General features: G+C 35.4%; 1 protein-coding gene across 1 annotated transcript in view; it reads right to left on the bottom strand.

The window, feature by feature from the left end:
- Positions 1-470: 470 nt before the first annotated feature.
- Positions 471-15,872, bottom strand: part of LOC119695741 (hippocampus abundant transcript-like protein 1) — a 30,319-nt gene continuing 14,917 nt past the window's right edge. The window contains exons 3-12 of the mRNA XM_038124812.1: positions 15,627-15,689; positions 13,249-13,376; positions 12,285-12,399; positions 11,090-11,308; positions 9,896-10,009; positions 9,238-9,309; positions 6,651-6,763; positions 5,668-5,765; positions 3,611-3,768; positions 471-2,066 (exon numbers count right to left, since the gene is read on the bottom strand). Of these exons, the coding sequence (XP_037980740.1) occupies positions 1,863-2,066; positions 3,611-3,768; positions 5,668-5,765; positions 6,651-6,763; positions 9,238-9,309; positions 9,896-10,009; positions 11,090-11,308; positions 12,285-12,399; positions 13,249-13,376; positions 15,627-15,689 (1,284 nt within the window). The 3' untranslated portion in view covers positions 471-1,862. The remainder of the gene's footprint in view (positions 2,067-3,610; positions 3,769-5,667; positions 5,766-6,650; positions 6,764-9,237; positions 9,310-9,895; positions 10,010-11,089; positions 11,309-12,284; positions 12,400-13,248; positions 13,377-15,626; positions 15,690-15,872) is intronic.

Raw genomic sequence — 15,872 nt, 5'->3', positions numbered from 1 at the left:
ATAAATTTGTCAGATACTACCTTTAACACTTATATACTGTATTTTATTCCATATATCAAGTTTAAGACATTCTAAGCTGGGATCACACAAAACCTACCTGACTGCAGTCTGGCCTGCAGCAAAAAAAGATTATCCAGCATAAAAGCCCAGGCTTGAATTACAAGAAATTCAAAGAAAAAGAGCTACATAAGCCTCCTCACAAAAAAAAGCATATTAATTCTGCAGTAGTGTTCAGATCAGAAATTATTCTCAGGGCTTTTCTGCACCTTCATTCTCCACCCCAGTGGATAACATGTCAGATACCCAAGGAATTTCTAAGCAAAGCATGGTTTGCACCACTCTTGATAACAGAAACACAACAAAACAGAACAGGAATTGAGGTACTGTCATCCAACAGTAGGATAATTCTCCTCTGAAGTAGCAAAGGCACAACAGTGAACTTGGAAAAAGAGACACTTAGTCACAAAACCTAGAAAGCTTGATATTTATATTTATTATGCATTAGGAAGCTTATTAACTTAAAAACCAACCTGCATAGTACAAAAGGTTTCTTATCTGTGCTCAACATGGAACAAGTTTCAAAATATATATTTTTAAAATTTGTTCAGTCAATACACAATCCTTTTAAAAAACTGTATAACTGTCTGTACCCTCATTACATTTATAAATACATGATTTACACAGCACCCCATCTGGAAAAATTAAAACTCCTTACAAATATCTACATATATTGCATACATATAAAATATTCATAGGAGTACTTCATCAAAGTTGGGTTTAATAGTCCATTTACACTGCAGTAAAATACATATAAATCTCTGTCTTCTTCATAAAATGTCTCTAAAAATTAGCACATTTGTAATAATTCATAACTCCTTTGAAGCATCTTTTAGAAAAAAAAAAAAGATATGAATATCTCTATGATATTCAGCAGGTAAGACCGTGATACGAAGGCTGAATATTATTAATAACTGAACACTAAGAAGCAGTTAAGGCAGCGGTGAAATGAATTAATAGGAAAAATTGGTTTATATGGCAGATAAAGTGACGAAATGCAGTACATACCTATATATTTTGATGTGAAGTATTCTGGCACCCACTCAGAAGTGTCTATTTCTGACACTGCTCATTGTCATAATAAAATTTTATTTTTTATAAGCAAAACATTAATGGGACCTGGATCTTGGGTGCCATCTGGATTTGCTTTAATTGCACACAAGTGATTATTCCAGAATGTGGGTTTAGGGTTTCTGTATGATCTTCATTTATGGCTAAGTACTATCCTGTGTGATCACACACATTCACAATTCTGCCATCTCAGTTTCATCACTGCTTTCTGGTAACTACTGGACTTCTTGCTAGTAAATAATATCTGAGAATTTCCTTGATAACCACTATTTCAGGTACCAAAACTATATAGAGATCAGTGCCTCCCATACTATGAAGACTACCTGTGGCATAGATGCAGACAAAAAGGCATAAGAAATGTAAAACAACCTATTATAGCAATGGCCAAATTGTTTTGACTCAAACCAGTTTATTTCACATTAACTTGCAATTTTGGGAACTAAACATTCAAACTTTAAAAAAAAATGTGTCTCTGTATTCAGGTTTCTACCCAATTTCAGAATTTGACACAGCATTTCAGTCCAATACTGGGTAGAATCACACCAGCTGGTGACCTGCTGTTCTAAAAAACGACTCCTGCATACATGACATCAACCTCAAGTAGCACACAGCAAGTGACCTCCTGTCACAGCTGCCCTCTTCTCAAAGGCAAGATACTCTGTAACTCCCACTGAGCTTCCAGAGCCACAATTCAGTGCATGAATTTGTTCCATTGGCCCCTCAGAATTTAGCCTTCATACACTGCTATCCTGCAGCAACGGTTCAATGTCCTCTTCATTACTTTGGTCTAGGTTGTTACTCAGACTACTGCTGATGCTGTTGCTGTGTTTTTTGGTACTGCTGGCTTTGCTGTTCTCAGGAATAAATAAGGCGACTAGAAAAGCCAGAAGAACAATGCACGCTCCAACCAGGAAGGGGGGGCCAGGAATGACAGCTCTCTACAAGAAAACAAACATAATAAAGAATTCATGTTTCAGACATTGACTTCTGCATTACAAACTACACCACTAAGGCAGAAGATCATGAGAGACATATTTATGGGGACTATACAATTTTTGCAAACAGATTCATATATGCACTGTAAAGTGAATTTTCTACATCTAAAATCCCATAAATTGCTCACCTGATCTCCACACTGATCTAAAAACCAAAAACACATAAAATTTCAATTGAAAGTATGATTGCCTAGCTAATGAAAAAAAAGTTGACTTGATGCTTTTTTGTAATATTTTTTTTGGTTTAGGCAACATGCCTGTTAAAATCAACAAGACTCCTCTGAACATTAATACAATAGGATTTCAACATCCAGAAGTACAAGTACTCAATAACCTTAGCTTCACTTTTCCATGGCTGAGATATCTAGAATCAAGTTAGCCAAATAAAGAAGCATCCCAAAAAAATCAAATATATGGGTGAGCAAAATAACCATTTTTAAAGTGAGACCATTTTCATTGCAGAGACATGTTACTCATGTACGATAATTTAGTATTTGGAGTTATTGTCTCTTGCTTCTAAGAGGTTTATTTTAAAATTCAAAACCAAAACTTATCCACATTTCATAGCTCCAGCTAAAAACAAAAACCAGAAAGGTTTTAGGATAAATTTTAAATCAGCCAGGTTTGATGGCAAACCTCTGCAAAAGAAAAATGTCAGCAATCCAGCTTTTTTTCTATCTTTAACAACTTTTCTGTATCTATGTAAACTAAAACTAGATAAAACAGCAGGTGAAACTTGTCAATCTAGTGTACTTTTATTCTACCAAATTAAATGTAGGAAGTTATTCTCAAAAAATGTGGGAAAATACCTGAACATAAGTATATAGTAACTGGGTATTTTGCTTGCCTCAATTCTTGTTACAATCAGAGGCCTAAATTTTCAGCTGATTGTCTGTACATATAAAGAATATAAACATATAAAAATATATATTTTGATGATATTAAATCTTCAAGAGGTGCTACACACACAAATACTCAAAGAAGAAATGAACTTCCAGAAATTGATACACCCTCATTTGCAGTATAACAGCTAATTCATCTGAGCAGCTAATTCATTTGAGTATTACATAATTGTGACTTTTACTCCTGAGAGGAGTAAAAATCTTTCAAAAACTGCACTTTGTCAGTGCATTGCCAAGTGTTATTATTACTCTTCAACACAGCCTACAGCTCCCCTGTTTGCTGTAAGGGTTTCCTGAGGATAATCATAATGATGCAACCTCACTCAAACTTTAGTTCCAGTAAATTTACATCAAAAGAAGTTACCTGGTACTGTTACAACACTGAAACCAATGCTGCTACTACTGTAAATCAAAGTATTTACTATCACATTTAAATCATGAGCTATCTTAATTATTTAATAAAACTGAAAAGGGAGAATTAAGTTGTTTAAGTATAAGATACAACGATTTTAAGTCAACCAAAAAGACAGATTTCTGGCACTATGAGTTCTACACAGCAAACTCTGCACTAAATTTTGAACTAACCTTATCACTGGGATTCTGCTCCGTTTCTATTTCAGAACTGTTATCAGGTAGCAATTCATTGAGTTCCACATGGAAGAGAAAGAAAATAAAGCCATATAATGCTGGTCCCAGGCCATTGCACAGTCCTCTTACTCCAGTTATTATTCCTTGGACAACACCTAATGAGGAAAAAAAAAAGTAGGGTTTTTTTTAGGCAAGGAAGAAATGCTCAGAGCCAAGAGCTCTGAGTGTATTCTAATAATTGTTCCAAAATAGAGCATATGATAATTATTTCTACATTCTAAGATAAGAATAAGTATATTGAAGACAAATCTTTTGGATTAAAATAATCCTCTGCACACCACAGTTCGGTCACCATACTTGCAGATTACTGGAAGAATTATTATTTTTATTATTAGATAATATTTTATTATTATGATAAAGAAATTATGTGTAGGTTTAATTTTTAATATTAGAGCTCTTCCACTCTCACCCAAAGCCTGCAATGAAGATAGCAAAGATAGCGGAGTTTAAATGTGGTTCCCATCCAATTTATTTTCAAGTGAAATTTAGAGTAAAGCACCTAAGTGTTTAGAACTGTGGGAAAATACGCATAAATTGTGACCAGTATTTATTTAAATACCAAGTAACTTACTCAGGGCAATAAATTAAGTATACAGCAGTAAATTCACAATATTTGACTGACTGCACTTTTACACTGGATTCTTTTTAAAGCTTGATTAATCAAAATGTTATAGGTATATTTCTGTTTCGACTTCATTAAGTAATTGTGACAACAGTGCAAAAAAGTGTTTTGATGATATTAACTTCACATAATAAGAGTCTAAAAATGCTATTTTGCAATATTAATAATCTGCTTCGTTCTTAAGGCAGTAACTTGTAAATTAGGAGGGAAAGAAAACATGCAAAAAGGATCGCTGTCCAAGTTTTTACTTCATAGGTTGATGATATGAAAGTTTAAAATCTTCATGCTACCAGGTGGCAAGACCTCAGTCTTGAATGCCTTAGCTATTAACACCAGTTTCCTCTATGTAAAATCAAAGTTCAATGGCTTCTGTCAGCTTAACTAAACTAGTCATTTCCTGATGTAAACAGAAAACAAGTCTTTAAAAATCTTTACAATGTCTCGAAAAAAAACAGGGGAGAGGGGAATAATTACAAAAACCCATGTAAAATACTATCTTTTGCATCTTTCAACAGAAATCCAGCTCCTGGAACAGCATCTCCTTGGTACTTCTCAGATTACCTGCATTTACCTAACTTTATGTTGTACAATGCTAAAATATAACTGATACTTACTATTTATATGTACGGCATTTTTAAAAGAGAATACTAAATTCAAGTTCAATTCAAGTACAATACTAAGTCTTTTTACCAGTGTTTTAATTTGTGATGACTTCTCATTTCACTTTAAAGGAGGAGTAATTTCTGACAGTACATTGCTTTTCATATTAAAACCAGTAAATTCTGTGTTTTCTCAGATCAACTGGTTACCTTGGCGACTTCTCATTTCACTTTAAAGGAGGAGTAATTTCTGACTGTACATTGCTTTTCATATCAAAACCAGTAAATTCTGTGTTTTCTCAGATCAACTGGTTACTTTGGCATCCTTTTCTATTCCTTGAAAATCTGAAGTATTGTATCAAATAGGGCCAACTTTTCTACAAAAAAAAAATAAAACTTCTTTCCTACATTTATTTCAATCCAGTAAAATGTGTAATTAAGAAGGCAGTATTGTCACATTAATCCTCACAGTCTACTTAAGAGAATACTGCATATAATAAAAGGAAGAGGAAAAAAGAGAATGTTTTTGTTGCCTTCCTAGTACTTTTACAGAAAGAAAGACAAGAAGTAGTTAATCAGAAATTATGGTTTTTTCAATGCAAATATGGTAAATTTGTGCACTTCCTTACTCTCTACATAGACTAGCAGACTTCCACAGGTACTACCAAGTGAAAACATACAAAGACAACTTGAAAAGTACACCTAGATAAGTCTTCTGCTTTCTAGACAAAAAAGCAGTCTGATGCATAAACAGCAATTTATCCAATACTCACCTTGCTGATCTGCCTCTGCATTTCGTGAAACCAGGGCACTAATTGCTGGGAATGTAATGCTTGACATCGCTGCTACAGCTCCCGCTGCCCACATCATCCTGTGTTAAATACATAATTTGAATTAAAAATGAGACTGCCCTTATAATTACTCCCCACACTCCCACAAGAGCCACAAGGGCACCCTTATTTAATACTTCATTCCTTTCAAAATATTCTTATTAAAACACCTAAAGAATTGGAAATTATCTGGTTATCTTCCCGCTCCCTTCCCACATATTATTCTGAACTTGTTAGAACAGAAGCACATTTGATTTGATTCTATCCTAGCAGAGAAAAAAATGGGAACGGGAGTGAGGTGGGCTTTCCTCTCCAAACACTGTACAAAGGAACAATTTCCCAGGGTGTCCCAGTGACACAATTCTCTAGCTTCTACAACTGATTAGGAAATACTCTGATAAACGACAAGCACTCATCCTTCTCAGTAGGACACACTCTGTAATGAATATGTTTTTCTAGCTAATGGTTCCAGTTGTCTCTACTTAAAGACAGTTTTTCCAACAGAAGAAACTCTAGATAGTTTCTAAGACTGATGATAGTTGGAGCAAGAGAATACGTTACAAAAACAAGTATAGGTCCAATACTTAATGGGTAAAACAGATCCAGTGGAATTACTAGAGAAAACATGCTACTTATTAGCTTGTGAATTTAGGAATAAGTTTTAACCACATTGATAGACTTAATACTCAGTGGAACAAAATGTTGCAAAGACTCCTTTTCAAAAGGGCTGTAAGTACACAAAATTCTATCATTCCTACATATGCAAAATACAGACCAAATTTTGGTAGTGTAATGAAAATGGGAATACTTAATTCACAGAACACTCAAATACCCATGACAACAGAATTAATAGTAGAATTTCTTGGGAAAAAAAAAACAACTTTCAGTTCCTTAACAAGTGTGTACATAGCAAAATGTATGCTTACCAAGACTGAGATCCAAACCCATACCAAGCCAGCTGAAAGATCTGAAAGCCAAGACCAAGGAGAACTGTGTTTTTGTTCCCTATAGATCTCATCAAGATACTGAGAAACAAAGTCTGCAAGAGAAATTAGTTCAACCAAAAGTTGTTTTAAAAAGTCAGACTTGCTAAAGTAATTTCTCCCATGCAAAGTAATTCAGAAGACCTTTCAAATGATGAGGAAATTCATACCATTTGTCCTCTTTCTCCTCCTGTATTTAGTCCAGATTAGAGGTAAGTAATTTCAACATTTAATGTATAGATATCCTTAACATTTAAAGGATTACTACTTTGGGACATCCAGAAGCATATGTATTGCCCTCTCTATGTATATTAGATGACAGTGTCTTTTTCCAATGCAAACAGGCTTTCATTTTCACCTCTACAAACCTATTGTATTACAGAATAGAGCACTCCACAAAATAAAAGCTGTTACCAATCAAAGACAGTGCAGGCTGGACACGATTTTAATTACCAGTATCTACAAATACTAGAGAAAAAAAAGACTGCTAGCTCAGAAGAAAGTAAACTCCTTAGGTAAGCTGAATTATTTTGCAAATTTACATTTAAACTTACAAGTAAATCCGGCTGCTTTGTCACCTTCATCACATACAGTGAAATTTGGCCAATTCCTAGGCACCATTAATTACATTTTCCACTGACTCTTTACACAACTGATACGACCTTTTCATTTGCACATTGAAGCTAATCCTAACCAAAGATCAGTACTTCCATTTTTCAGAAGTGTTACTGCTGAGGGGGAAGGAGATCCCAATTCAGATACAACAAGACACTCAGGGCAAGAAGCAGACACTTCCTAGTAAAGCGAAGTCCACATGGACAACTTGATTCAGTTAATGGACCACACATTTTTCTTTAACAGGAGAAACTCAGCAATGCTTCAGTAAAAATACAGAGAAAAGGAACCAGGACTGCAGAGCAGAATACACTTCCTCTCTTCTCTTGTCTCTTTTCCTGATTGTATTGAGTCTGGCTGAGATGGAGTTAATTTTCCCACAGCAGCTCTCACTGGTCTGTGGGTAATTGGAAAGGTGCTGTTAACACACCAGTGCTTTGGCTACTGCTGAGCAGCACTGGCAGAGCATCAGTGCTGTCTCTTAACACTCCCCCCACATCAGTAGACTAGGAGCGGGTAAGATCCTGGGAGGGGACAAAACTTGGCCAGCTGACTCAAACTGACCAAAGGGATAACTCATCCCATATGGTATCAGCTCAGACATAAAACTAAGGAAAGGAGGAGAAATGGGGCATTTGTTATTTATGATGTTTGCCTTTCAGAGCGACTGCTATGTGTGTGGAAGTCCTGCTTCCCAGGAAGTGGCTCAATGCTGCCAGCTCATGGGAAGCAGAAAATAAACCCCTTTTTTTTCCTGTGTTTGTGCACGCCTAAACTTTTGTTTTTGCTTTAATAAACTGCCTTATCTCCTGGCTGGATAGGGGAGTGCTGGAGCAGCTAGGTGGGCACTTGTCATCCAGGCAAGGACAACTGCTCACCCTAGCTTCCTTGTTTCTCATTTCTAGTTTGAATGCTACATAGAAAAAATACAGTAATTCTATCTTCATGTGTTCAGTTCTTTCTTTACCCAACATGACAACACAAATCAGTATATGAAGCAAAGATTATGTCAATAAGCCTAGATTACTTCAGTAAGCTGTACTCTCCAAAAAGCTCAAAAATCAAAAGATTTTCCTCATTTTAACACTGAAAATTATAAAAAAGAAGGAAAGTCATCTTAGATATTTTTAGCAAAAATACTGGTCTGCATAAAGTATGACTGGCAGATGTGAGTGCACATAATAGCATCAGAACAAAGTATAGCACAAAGATTAAAATAATTTCTTGAATTGCAAATGAAGGCCACAACTGACATCAGTAAAACTGGTAATTATTGATGAATGTGTTGTTTACATCAAAACAGTAAGACCTTCATTCTTCTAAGAATGGCAGCAAGGGTACAACATACTCTATATGCCATTCCTCCTCTTGTCATCAGAACAGGAAGACAAACTGTATCCATAAACATACCAAAGATCACATCATAAAAACCTGGATTTACAAAAGACATAAAGGATTTGTTGAAAAATCAGCTCACTTTTGCCAATTAAGAAATATGACAAGAAGATACCAAGGCCTCACAGCTCCTCAGCCTCCAAGCTGAGCCTAAGTAACCCTGGAAAGACTGTCTGTATGCAAGTTTGATAGCACAAGCCAACTGAACAGGTGCAAGTAACATGACTTTTATTTAAAATAAGGCATCTCCCTTTCAGCCTTGCATTTAGTAACAAATTTCCATTATCATTTTCATGATTTTAAGTCAGACTTCCAATGAATTTACTGATCCAAGTATAGCAAATTTTATCTTTCTGATGTCCAGATCCAGCATTACTAAGGAAAGCTTATACAAAGTAAGAAATTTACACCAACTGTATCATGAATACAACATTCAGTGAATGCAAGATACACTGACATCTTAGAGCACCTAAAAAGTTTTTAGATAAGCTTAAATGAAGCACTAAGAAACAAAGCTTACCTGAGCTATTATGGACAGAATGCCTACCACAGCTATAAATGCCGCAATGCTAGTGGATCCAAAGCCTATAATCTGTAGAGAAGCAGAAACTGTGTGAAACAAATGCTAAACACAATCCAGGACACTTACTAGCAGTGAATATCTTCTCAATTACTAGCAGTGAATATCTTCTCAATGAAAACACTCATCCCTGCTTACACTTTAGATATATACAGGATCCATTCAGGAAGTGTCCACTTTCAAGAATAATCCCTAACTTGACTCTTTGCTAAGAAAAGTATCAAGGAAAAAAAAAAAAAAAAACTGCCTTAAAAAAAGGAGACAGAGGAAGTCATGGATCTGAAGTTCTCTATCCCTCCCCCAAACACAACAGGTCTTTGACAGGCAAGATCTCACTCCAAGACAGACTCAGAAACTGCTATACTGAATGAGAACAAAGGCCTGCTTAAGGTAAACACGTGCTTAAGATATTGCAGGGTTTATGCCATCAGGAGTCAAGTGTTACTCAGTTCTTGGCTTAGCAAAGCACCCTGCCTTTAATTTTAAAGCTTTACTTTGTCAGAAAGCAGGTCTCTAAACAAAGTCTATAACAAGAAAGAGGTCATAGGGAATACTTATTTAAACATCCTTAGTAAGATGAGAAGAGACCAACATTTACCTGTCTCAAGTACAGAAAGAAACTAGAATACTGGCCAGCCTCAGGCAGATATGAGAACAACACTGTAATGCAGATTGGGAGAACTGTAGGATCCTTTCTAACCTTCTTCAGAGACTGTAAAACAAAAGAACAAGGCAGGTATTGAAACATTTGCACAAAGTCTAATGAAAGCATAAAGAAAGAAGGTAGATTCCCTTTTTTTGTGCATGCATACACACCAAAAGAATTACACATGGATACTGTTAAGCTGAACCTTAAGTCACAAACAATCTCTTTATATACAATTTAAGGAGCCCAGTTCTTCAGTAAAGTTTCCATCAAGATTTTTGAAGCTACTGTTCAGTACCAAGTCAAAACTATTCCCCAAAACCAGCATTACATAATAGTAATACCTAATGTCTTCTAATGGACCTCCATAGTAATTATTTGTTTTGAAAGATACTAGGAAATGTACATTTCTTACACTTGTTCACCAGTTATATTAATTACTTTAAGGAACAAATAAATTGTGGAAAACAAATTCTGTAACTGCAGTCTTTCAAACATGCCATTCATCTCTCAATATTCACAACCAGTTCCCAGCAGGACAGATCTCATGAAGAAAAATCACTTCTTCCTTTCTTAAGATACCAAGGTGAAACGAAAACATAAAATAACTGAGTAAGTGTGAGTCAGTGAACAAGTTACTACAAAGACTGCATGAGATGTTTTAGCCCTTCCTATATATGCCTATAAAAAGATCAGGCTTTATAGATCCATTCTCTATTAGAAATAAATCACATATAACCAAAAGTGGAAATCAAGAGTGCAGAGAGGTACTGCCAAAACTACAGTCATAAAGTGAGTAGGTAAAACCTTAAAATATTGGCTTTCTTTGAGGCGTAAGAATTCAGCATTTCTGTTTGCAATAAAATAGAGTACCTAAGTTAGAAAATTAAAGTATTGTACCTTTGGATTTCACACCAACCATTATTTTCAAATCTAGAATTATTTAATCTACAAAGTTTGGTTTGATTTTGTTTTTTAAATATAGTTAGATCTTTATGGGCAACAGCAGAGAACGGAGACTACAGCGTACCCAACAGTCAAGCTACCAGTAAGGCTGAAGACTTCTCAAGCTTAAAAACTGCAACTTGTAATTATTACTTATTAATCACCAAATATTAAATAACTACTTATTGAAGTGCATCTTACTGCAAAAGGATCTGCCTGTTCCCACGATATAGAAGATCCCCACGAAGCAGGTCTTATTTTTTCCGGCAGAGATTCTGGTACAGCTAGCATGATGAAGCAGATGTCCACAGCAGCCACCAACGTGGCCACCAGTACAACCAGACTATCCCCGTAGCTGGCAGACAGGTATGCTCCAATGGCAGGACTAGTTACCAAACTTGCTGCAAAGGTGGCAGATACCTATGCACAACAACAGTTTACAAACCCATCAAAGTGGTTATTCTCCCATTACAGAAAAAGGAAGTAACTTGCTCACCACCACCACTCCTCCCTAGAAGTGTGATTTAAAAAAACACACCAGTAAAAATTCAAGTAAAAAACCCAAACCAAACAAAAAAGTAAATAAACCACATACCATTTACAACAGTAAGCATGGGTCCCAGATACAGTTTCTACAGCCTTCTCAACAGCACACCATACTAGACAGGATTTGCACTCCAAGATCAGGCTTGGCTCAAAGGAAAATGGCTCTTACTTTCAAATAGACTAAAATCTTTATTTTGTTTTCTAAATATGAATTTGAAGTGATTTGACTGAAAATGTTGTCAGTACACTTAAATGCCTGCCGGCCTAAAAGAAGTTTAAAAGCTAAGGATGTCTATCAATAGACCTCCAAAACTTAAAGTAATATAGATCTTAGGGATGCAAACTAAGCAGGAATTACATTACCACTGAATGGACTAGTTTGTACTAACTAAATTACTTTCCTCATCTTTTGATCATTAAGAAAGATCGTGTCTAAGTTATTAAAAATACTGGTTTATGCACTTTCATCCTTACCATTCTGACGTTAGAAAAGGCCATTCTACACCAAAAAGAAGTCATATGAACTAGATGTGCAACTTAGACGTGATGGAAAACTATTGCTATATTCCTTGCATTGTCTTTAACATTTAATGTTCTGTTTGCAAAACTTACAGACATTCTTTCTCACACATGCCCTCTGTGCAAGTTGTCAAATATCAATTCTGCTCCCATGAGCACACAGCACTCCGTTCACTGCTTGAACTCTAACACAAGAGTGTTAGAGAGAGAGCCATGGTACATTCCTTTATCAAACTCTTTACATTAATCAGGAAACAATCTGTACATCAAAACACAAGTTCAATATGAAGGTCATAATCTGACCTTTTTCCCCAAATTAAGCATATCTTACCAGTCCATAGGCTGTAGTTCTTTCATGTTCTTGTGTTACATCAGCTACATAGGCAAATATTACAGAAAAGGTAACAGAAAAGATTCCACATACTGAAATCATAGCGAAGTACCACCTAATAATTTAAAAGGAACAATTAGAAAGTTTGAACTAAGATCGCTTGCTTTTTATCTTACTAATAAGCAAGTTTGTGTTTAAGCCTAGGAGGAGGGTTCCTTGAGAACTAACACAGAACTTTACTAGAGATGAATGAATGACTGTACAGTCTCACTTAAATATCGGAAAACAGCATTTAAATTCTTTTATATTCTTCTGTTTGCTGTACATCAGCCTAAAATAAGAAGTGGTCCTTTGAGAACATAGATTTTTACACTCTCAAGTTCAAGTTATGAAAAATTAACTATCTCAGAAGTTACTTCATCAGTTAAGGAATAAACTATCATATATATAATGCTGTGGAACCTGAACTCTGAATGCATTACACAAAATTCTTCTGTAATTCTTCCAAGTTTCACAATAAATGTAAATGCAACTGAAGTCTTAACTGAGCAGTACTGACTTGGTTTCAAAGTCCTAATCAAACAGGTAAAAGATCTCAGTTGTAACACTTATACTTCTCTTTAGCAAATAAATGATAAGGTTCATTTAGCTTTAAAAACATATGTATTACTGTCAGTCATTAAGGGAAAAAATTAACAGCTGATCTTAAAATAGAGCTAGACAGGATGTCAAATCCTTACAAGAACTGCTTTACTTGGATGAATATGGTTCACATTCCATTATTTCTACTTTTAGGATAGAGTTTGAATACACCTTGAACAGAAAAGCTCCAGAATAATGCAATCATGTCTTGAAAGGAAAGCTGCTTTCTTCTTGTCTTATTGTCCCTCTCCCATTTCCCCAGACATCTCATCTGAATATCTGCTCTCCTGACAAGATTGCTACTGCAGTTTGTACCACTTACCATGGGCTTATTCGCATTAATGGAATTGGGACACAGGTGAAGAAAACTGTAAGAAGAAGAAAATATTTTCGTCCCCAAGCATCTGAGAGAGCACCTATTAGTGGAGCACTGAGAAATGACAAAAAACCCTGTGACAGAAGAAAAACAATTATTATGTCTGCATCTACATTTCCAAGGCTCAGTTTAACTACAATATTAAAAAATAATAAAATTGAAAATTTATTTAAAACTATACACAGAAGTTGTAGATAGCTGAAAATTCACACTATGCTCTGCAGTCTAGTTTTCTGTGATTCTGATGTTTTATGTTTCAAATCTATTAAACCTGAGTGAATTTAAAAAAAAGAGACAGCATACATTTTTTCAAGTTCCATTTGATTCAACATAGAAGTAACACAGACTGCAAAATCTTTAAAATCTCCAAAATACAGCCTAGTTCCACAAAAGATGTTATCTTAGCCTCTATCAAGAGACTCAGTGCTAGATTTCAAACCCAAGTTGCCCGCCAATTTGGACTGTCCCAGCAGAGAGCTTTGGGTAACTGCTCTCTGAAACAAATTTAACAGTTTAAATTAAATTAAACACTGCTTTATACTACATATTCATCCTGTACAATACATCTGCAAAGAGCAAGAACTATGAAGATCATTTGAGCAGGCCTGGCAACTTGAGATCATGCGACACCATAATGAGATTCCTGTGGCAAAGGTCAGACTCACATGTACAGCAAAAACAGAAAAAATTGACTATGGATGAAATACTAGATTTTCCAGAATTTCATGAAGTCCTAGAATCTAGGCCTCATATACACTTTATTACACAGGAGAATTAAAACAAGGAAAGGATTTCACAGGTTTGTTAATTGGGGAGCAATTGTACTCCTAATTGTACTCCTAATTAGTACATTCTTTGTTTACCAATCCAATTGTGCCTTAAGTCCAAACATTAGTGAATGCATGGTTCTGTAAGCACCTTAATACCCTCGAAGCCTCCTCTGGCTAACTTTAGCTTACCTCTTTTATTCAAATGTAGTCAAAAGTTTAACACATGCACACAGACTTGCTGTACTAAACAACTGTTCTGCCAAATCCTTACAAACAAACCTGATTTTCAACATTTTTAGTAAGTAGATTGAGAGCAAAAGCTGTAAAGCCAGACTACCAGATCCCCGGAAAGTTAGATCTCTTACTCAGTCGAAATTAGTGTTTCTGTTCCTTAGAATCAGATTTCAGTGCCACATGAACTAACATGTTTTGCTGTCAAAAACACTTCAAATGTTTCACAAATGAAATTTTAAAGAAAAAAGACACGGAAGTACAAGCTCTCTCTAGTCTTGGATCCCCAGTTTATTAGACTTGTTAGAGCAATCCAAATATTCATTACATTACTGCACTTTTCTACAGGCATGCTCGGTACAAAATCTATGGGGAACCCTCTATTTACTACTTTTAATACACATTTACATTGCAGTGTGAGAGAAAAACTTAAAACAGGAAGAGGAACATGAGCTTTGTTTTTCTATGAGAACAATGAGAAGATAACTTCCTCTTTCAGGCTGAGACAAACATCGCAAGTGCACTGTGTTCTGCCAGCTCACCAGGAAAGACAGCAAGACAGCAATCCTAACGATCCTAAAGACGTTACACTCTTACAGCTAAAAGCAGTGCTTTAGATTTGTTATGCGACATAAAGAAAAATAATTTCTGAGTGCTATAAATTATCTTAGTCATAAGCTTCAGCAAGGGCTTTGCAGCCTCTCAGCACAAGAGTTATCAAAGAAAAAGCTTTACATTAGTTATGCTATAAAACTCCTGCAAGCTTTTCTGTGGCCACAATCCAGCATAACCACAGTAAGTAAGCTATAACTTGCCCTGAACATCTTGAATACCACGGAATGTTCAAGAGCTGATTAAAAAATAGGATGAGGAAATAAAACAAACCTGATGAAAATTAGCTCTTATGCCACCTTTTAAGACAAAATCAGAGTGATGAAATGCTTCATTTTCTATCTCAATGGTATCATCATGATCACATTAATTCTCCTCTGATATAAATCATTTAATGTTAGGAAGCAGACAACAAAAACCTAGCTTTATTCTCAGACAGATCCTTATCAAAATTACAAATAGCTACAAGTGGAACCTATTCAAATGAGAGGAATTTAAAATTCTGAGAAACATTCCACCTGTCTCAAGATGCTGCCACTTCCTCAGTAAAACTTGAATTCAGCCCAAGAAACAACAACTACAGTAAAAAAATGGTTTAAGAATTAACTACATTCTCAATGTTTTGTATGTTCTTATGGAAAATGTAGTTGAGACAAGTCAAAATATGAGAACACACAGAATATTTAGGTCAGAGGTTTAAAAACATCTTACCTTAACACCTTGAATAAGACCATTCATTAAAAATGTATGATGGGGAAATGTTTCATGTAAGACCTGATGTAGGGGGAAAAAAGCACTATTTTAATAATGATAGACAGGACAGAGTTGATTCCAAGTTTAAATTTGATTCGTAAAACAGGATAGCTCTAAGAGAACTTGTTACAAAAAAAGGATTGTATCCCAAAATAAAAAAAAAAGGCAAAAAAACCAAAATCAAAAACCCTGGAACAACCAGAA

The sequence above is a fragment of the Motacilla alba genome, chromosome Z, assembly GCF_015832195.1.
Source record: "Motacilla alba alba isolate MOTALB_02 chromosome Z, Motacilla_alba_V1.0_pri, whole genome shotgun sequence".
Taxonomy (NCBI): Eukaryota; Metazoa; Chordata; class Aves; order Passeriformes; family Motacillidae; genus Motacilla; species Motacilla alba.
The sequence above is the reverse complement of the archived record's forward strand: the minus strand, read 5'-3'. Positions and strand labels throughout refer to the sequence as shown.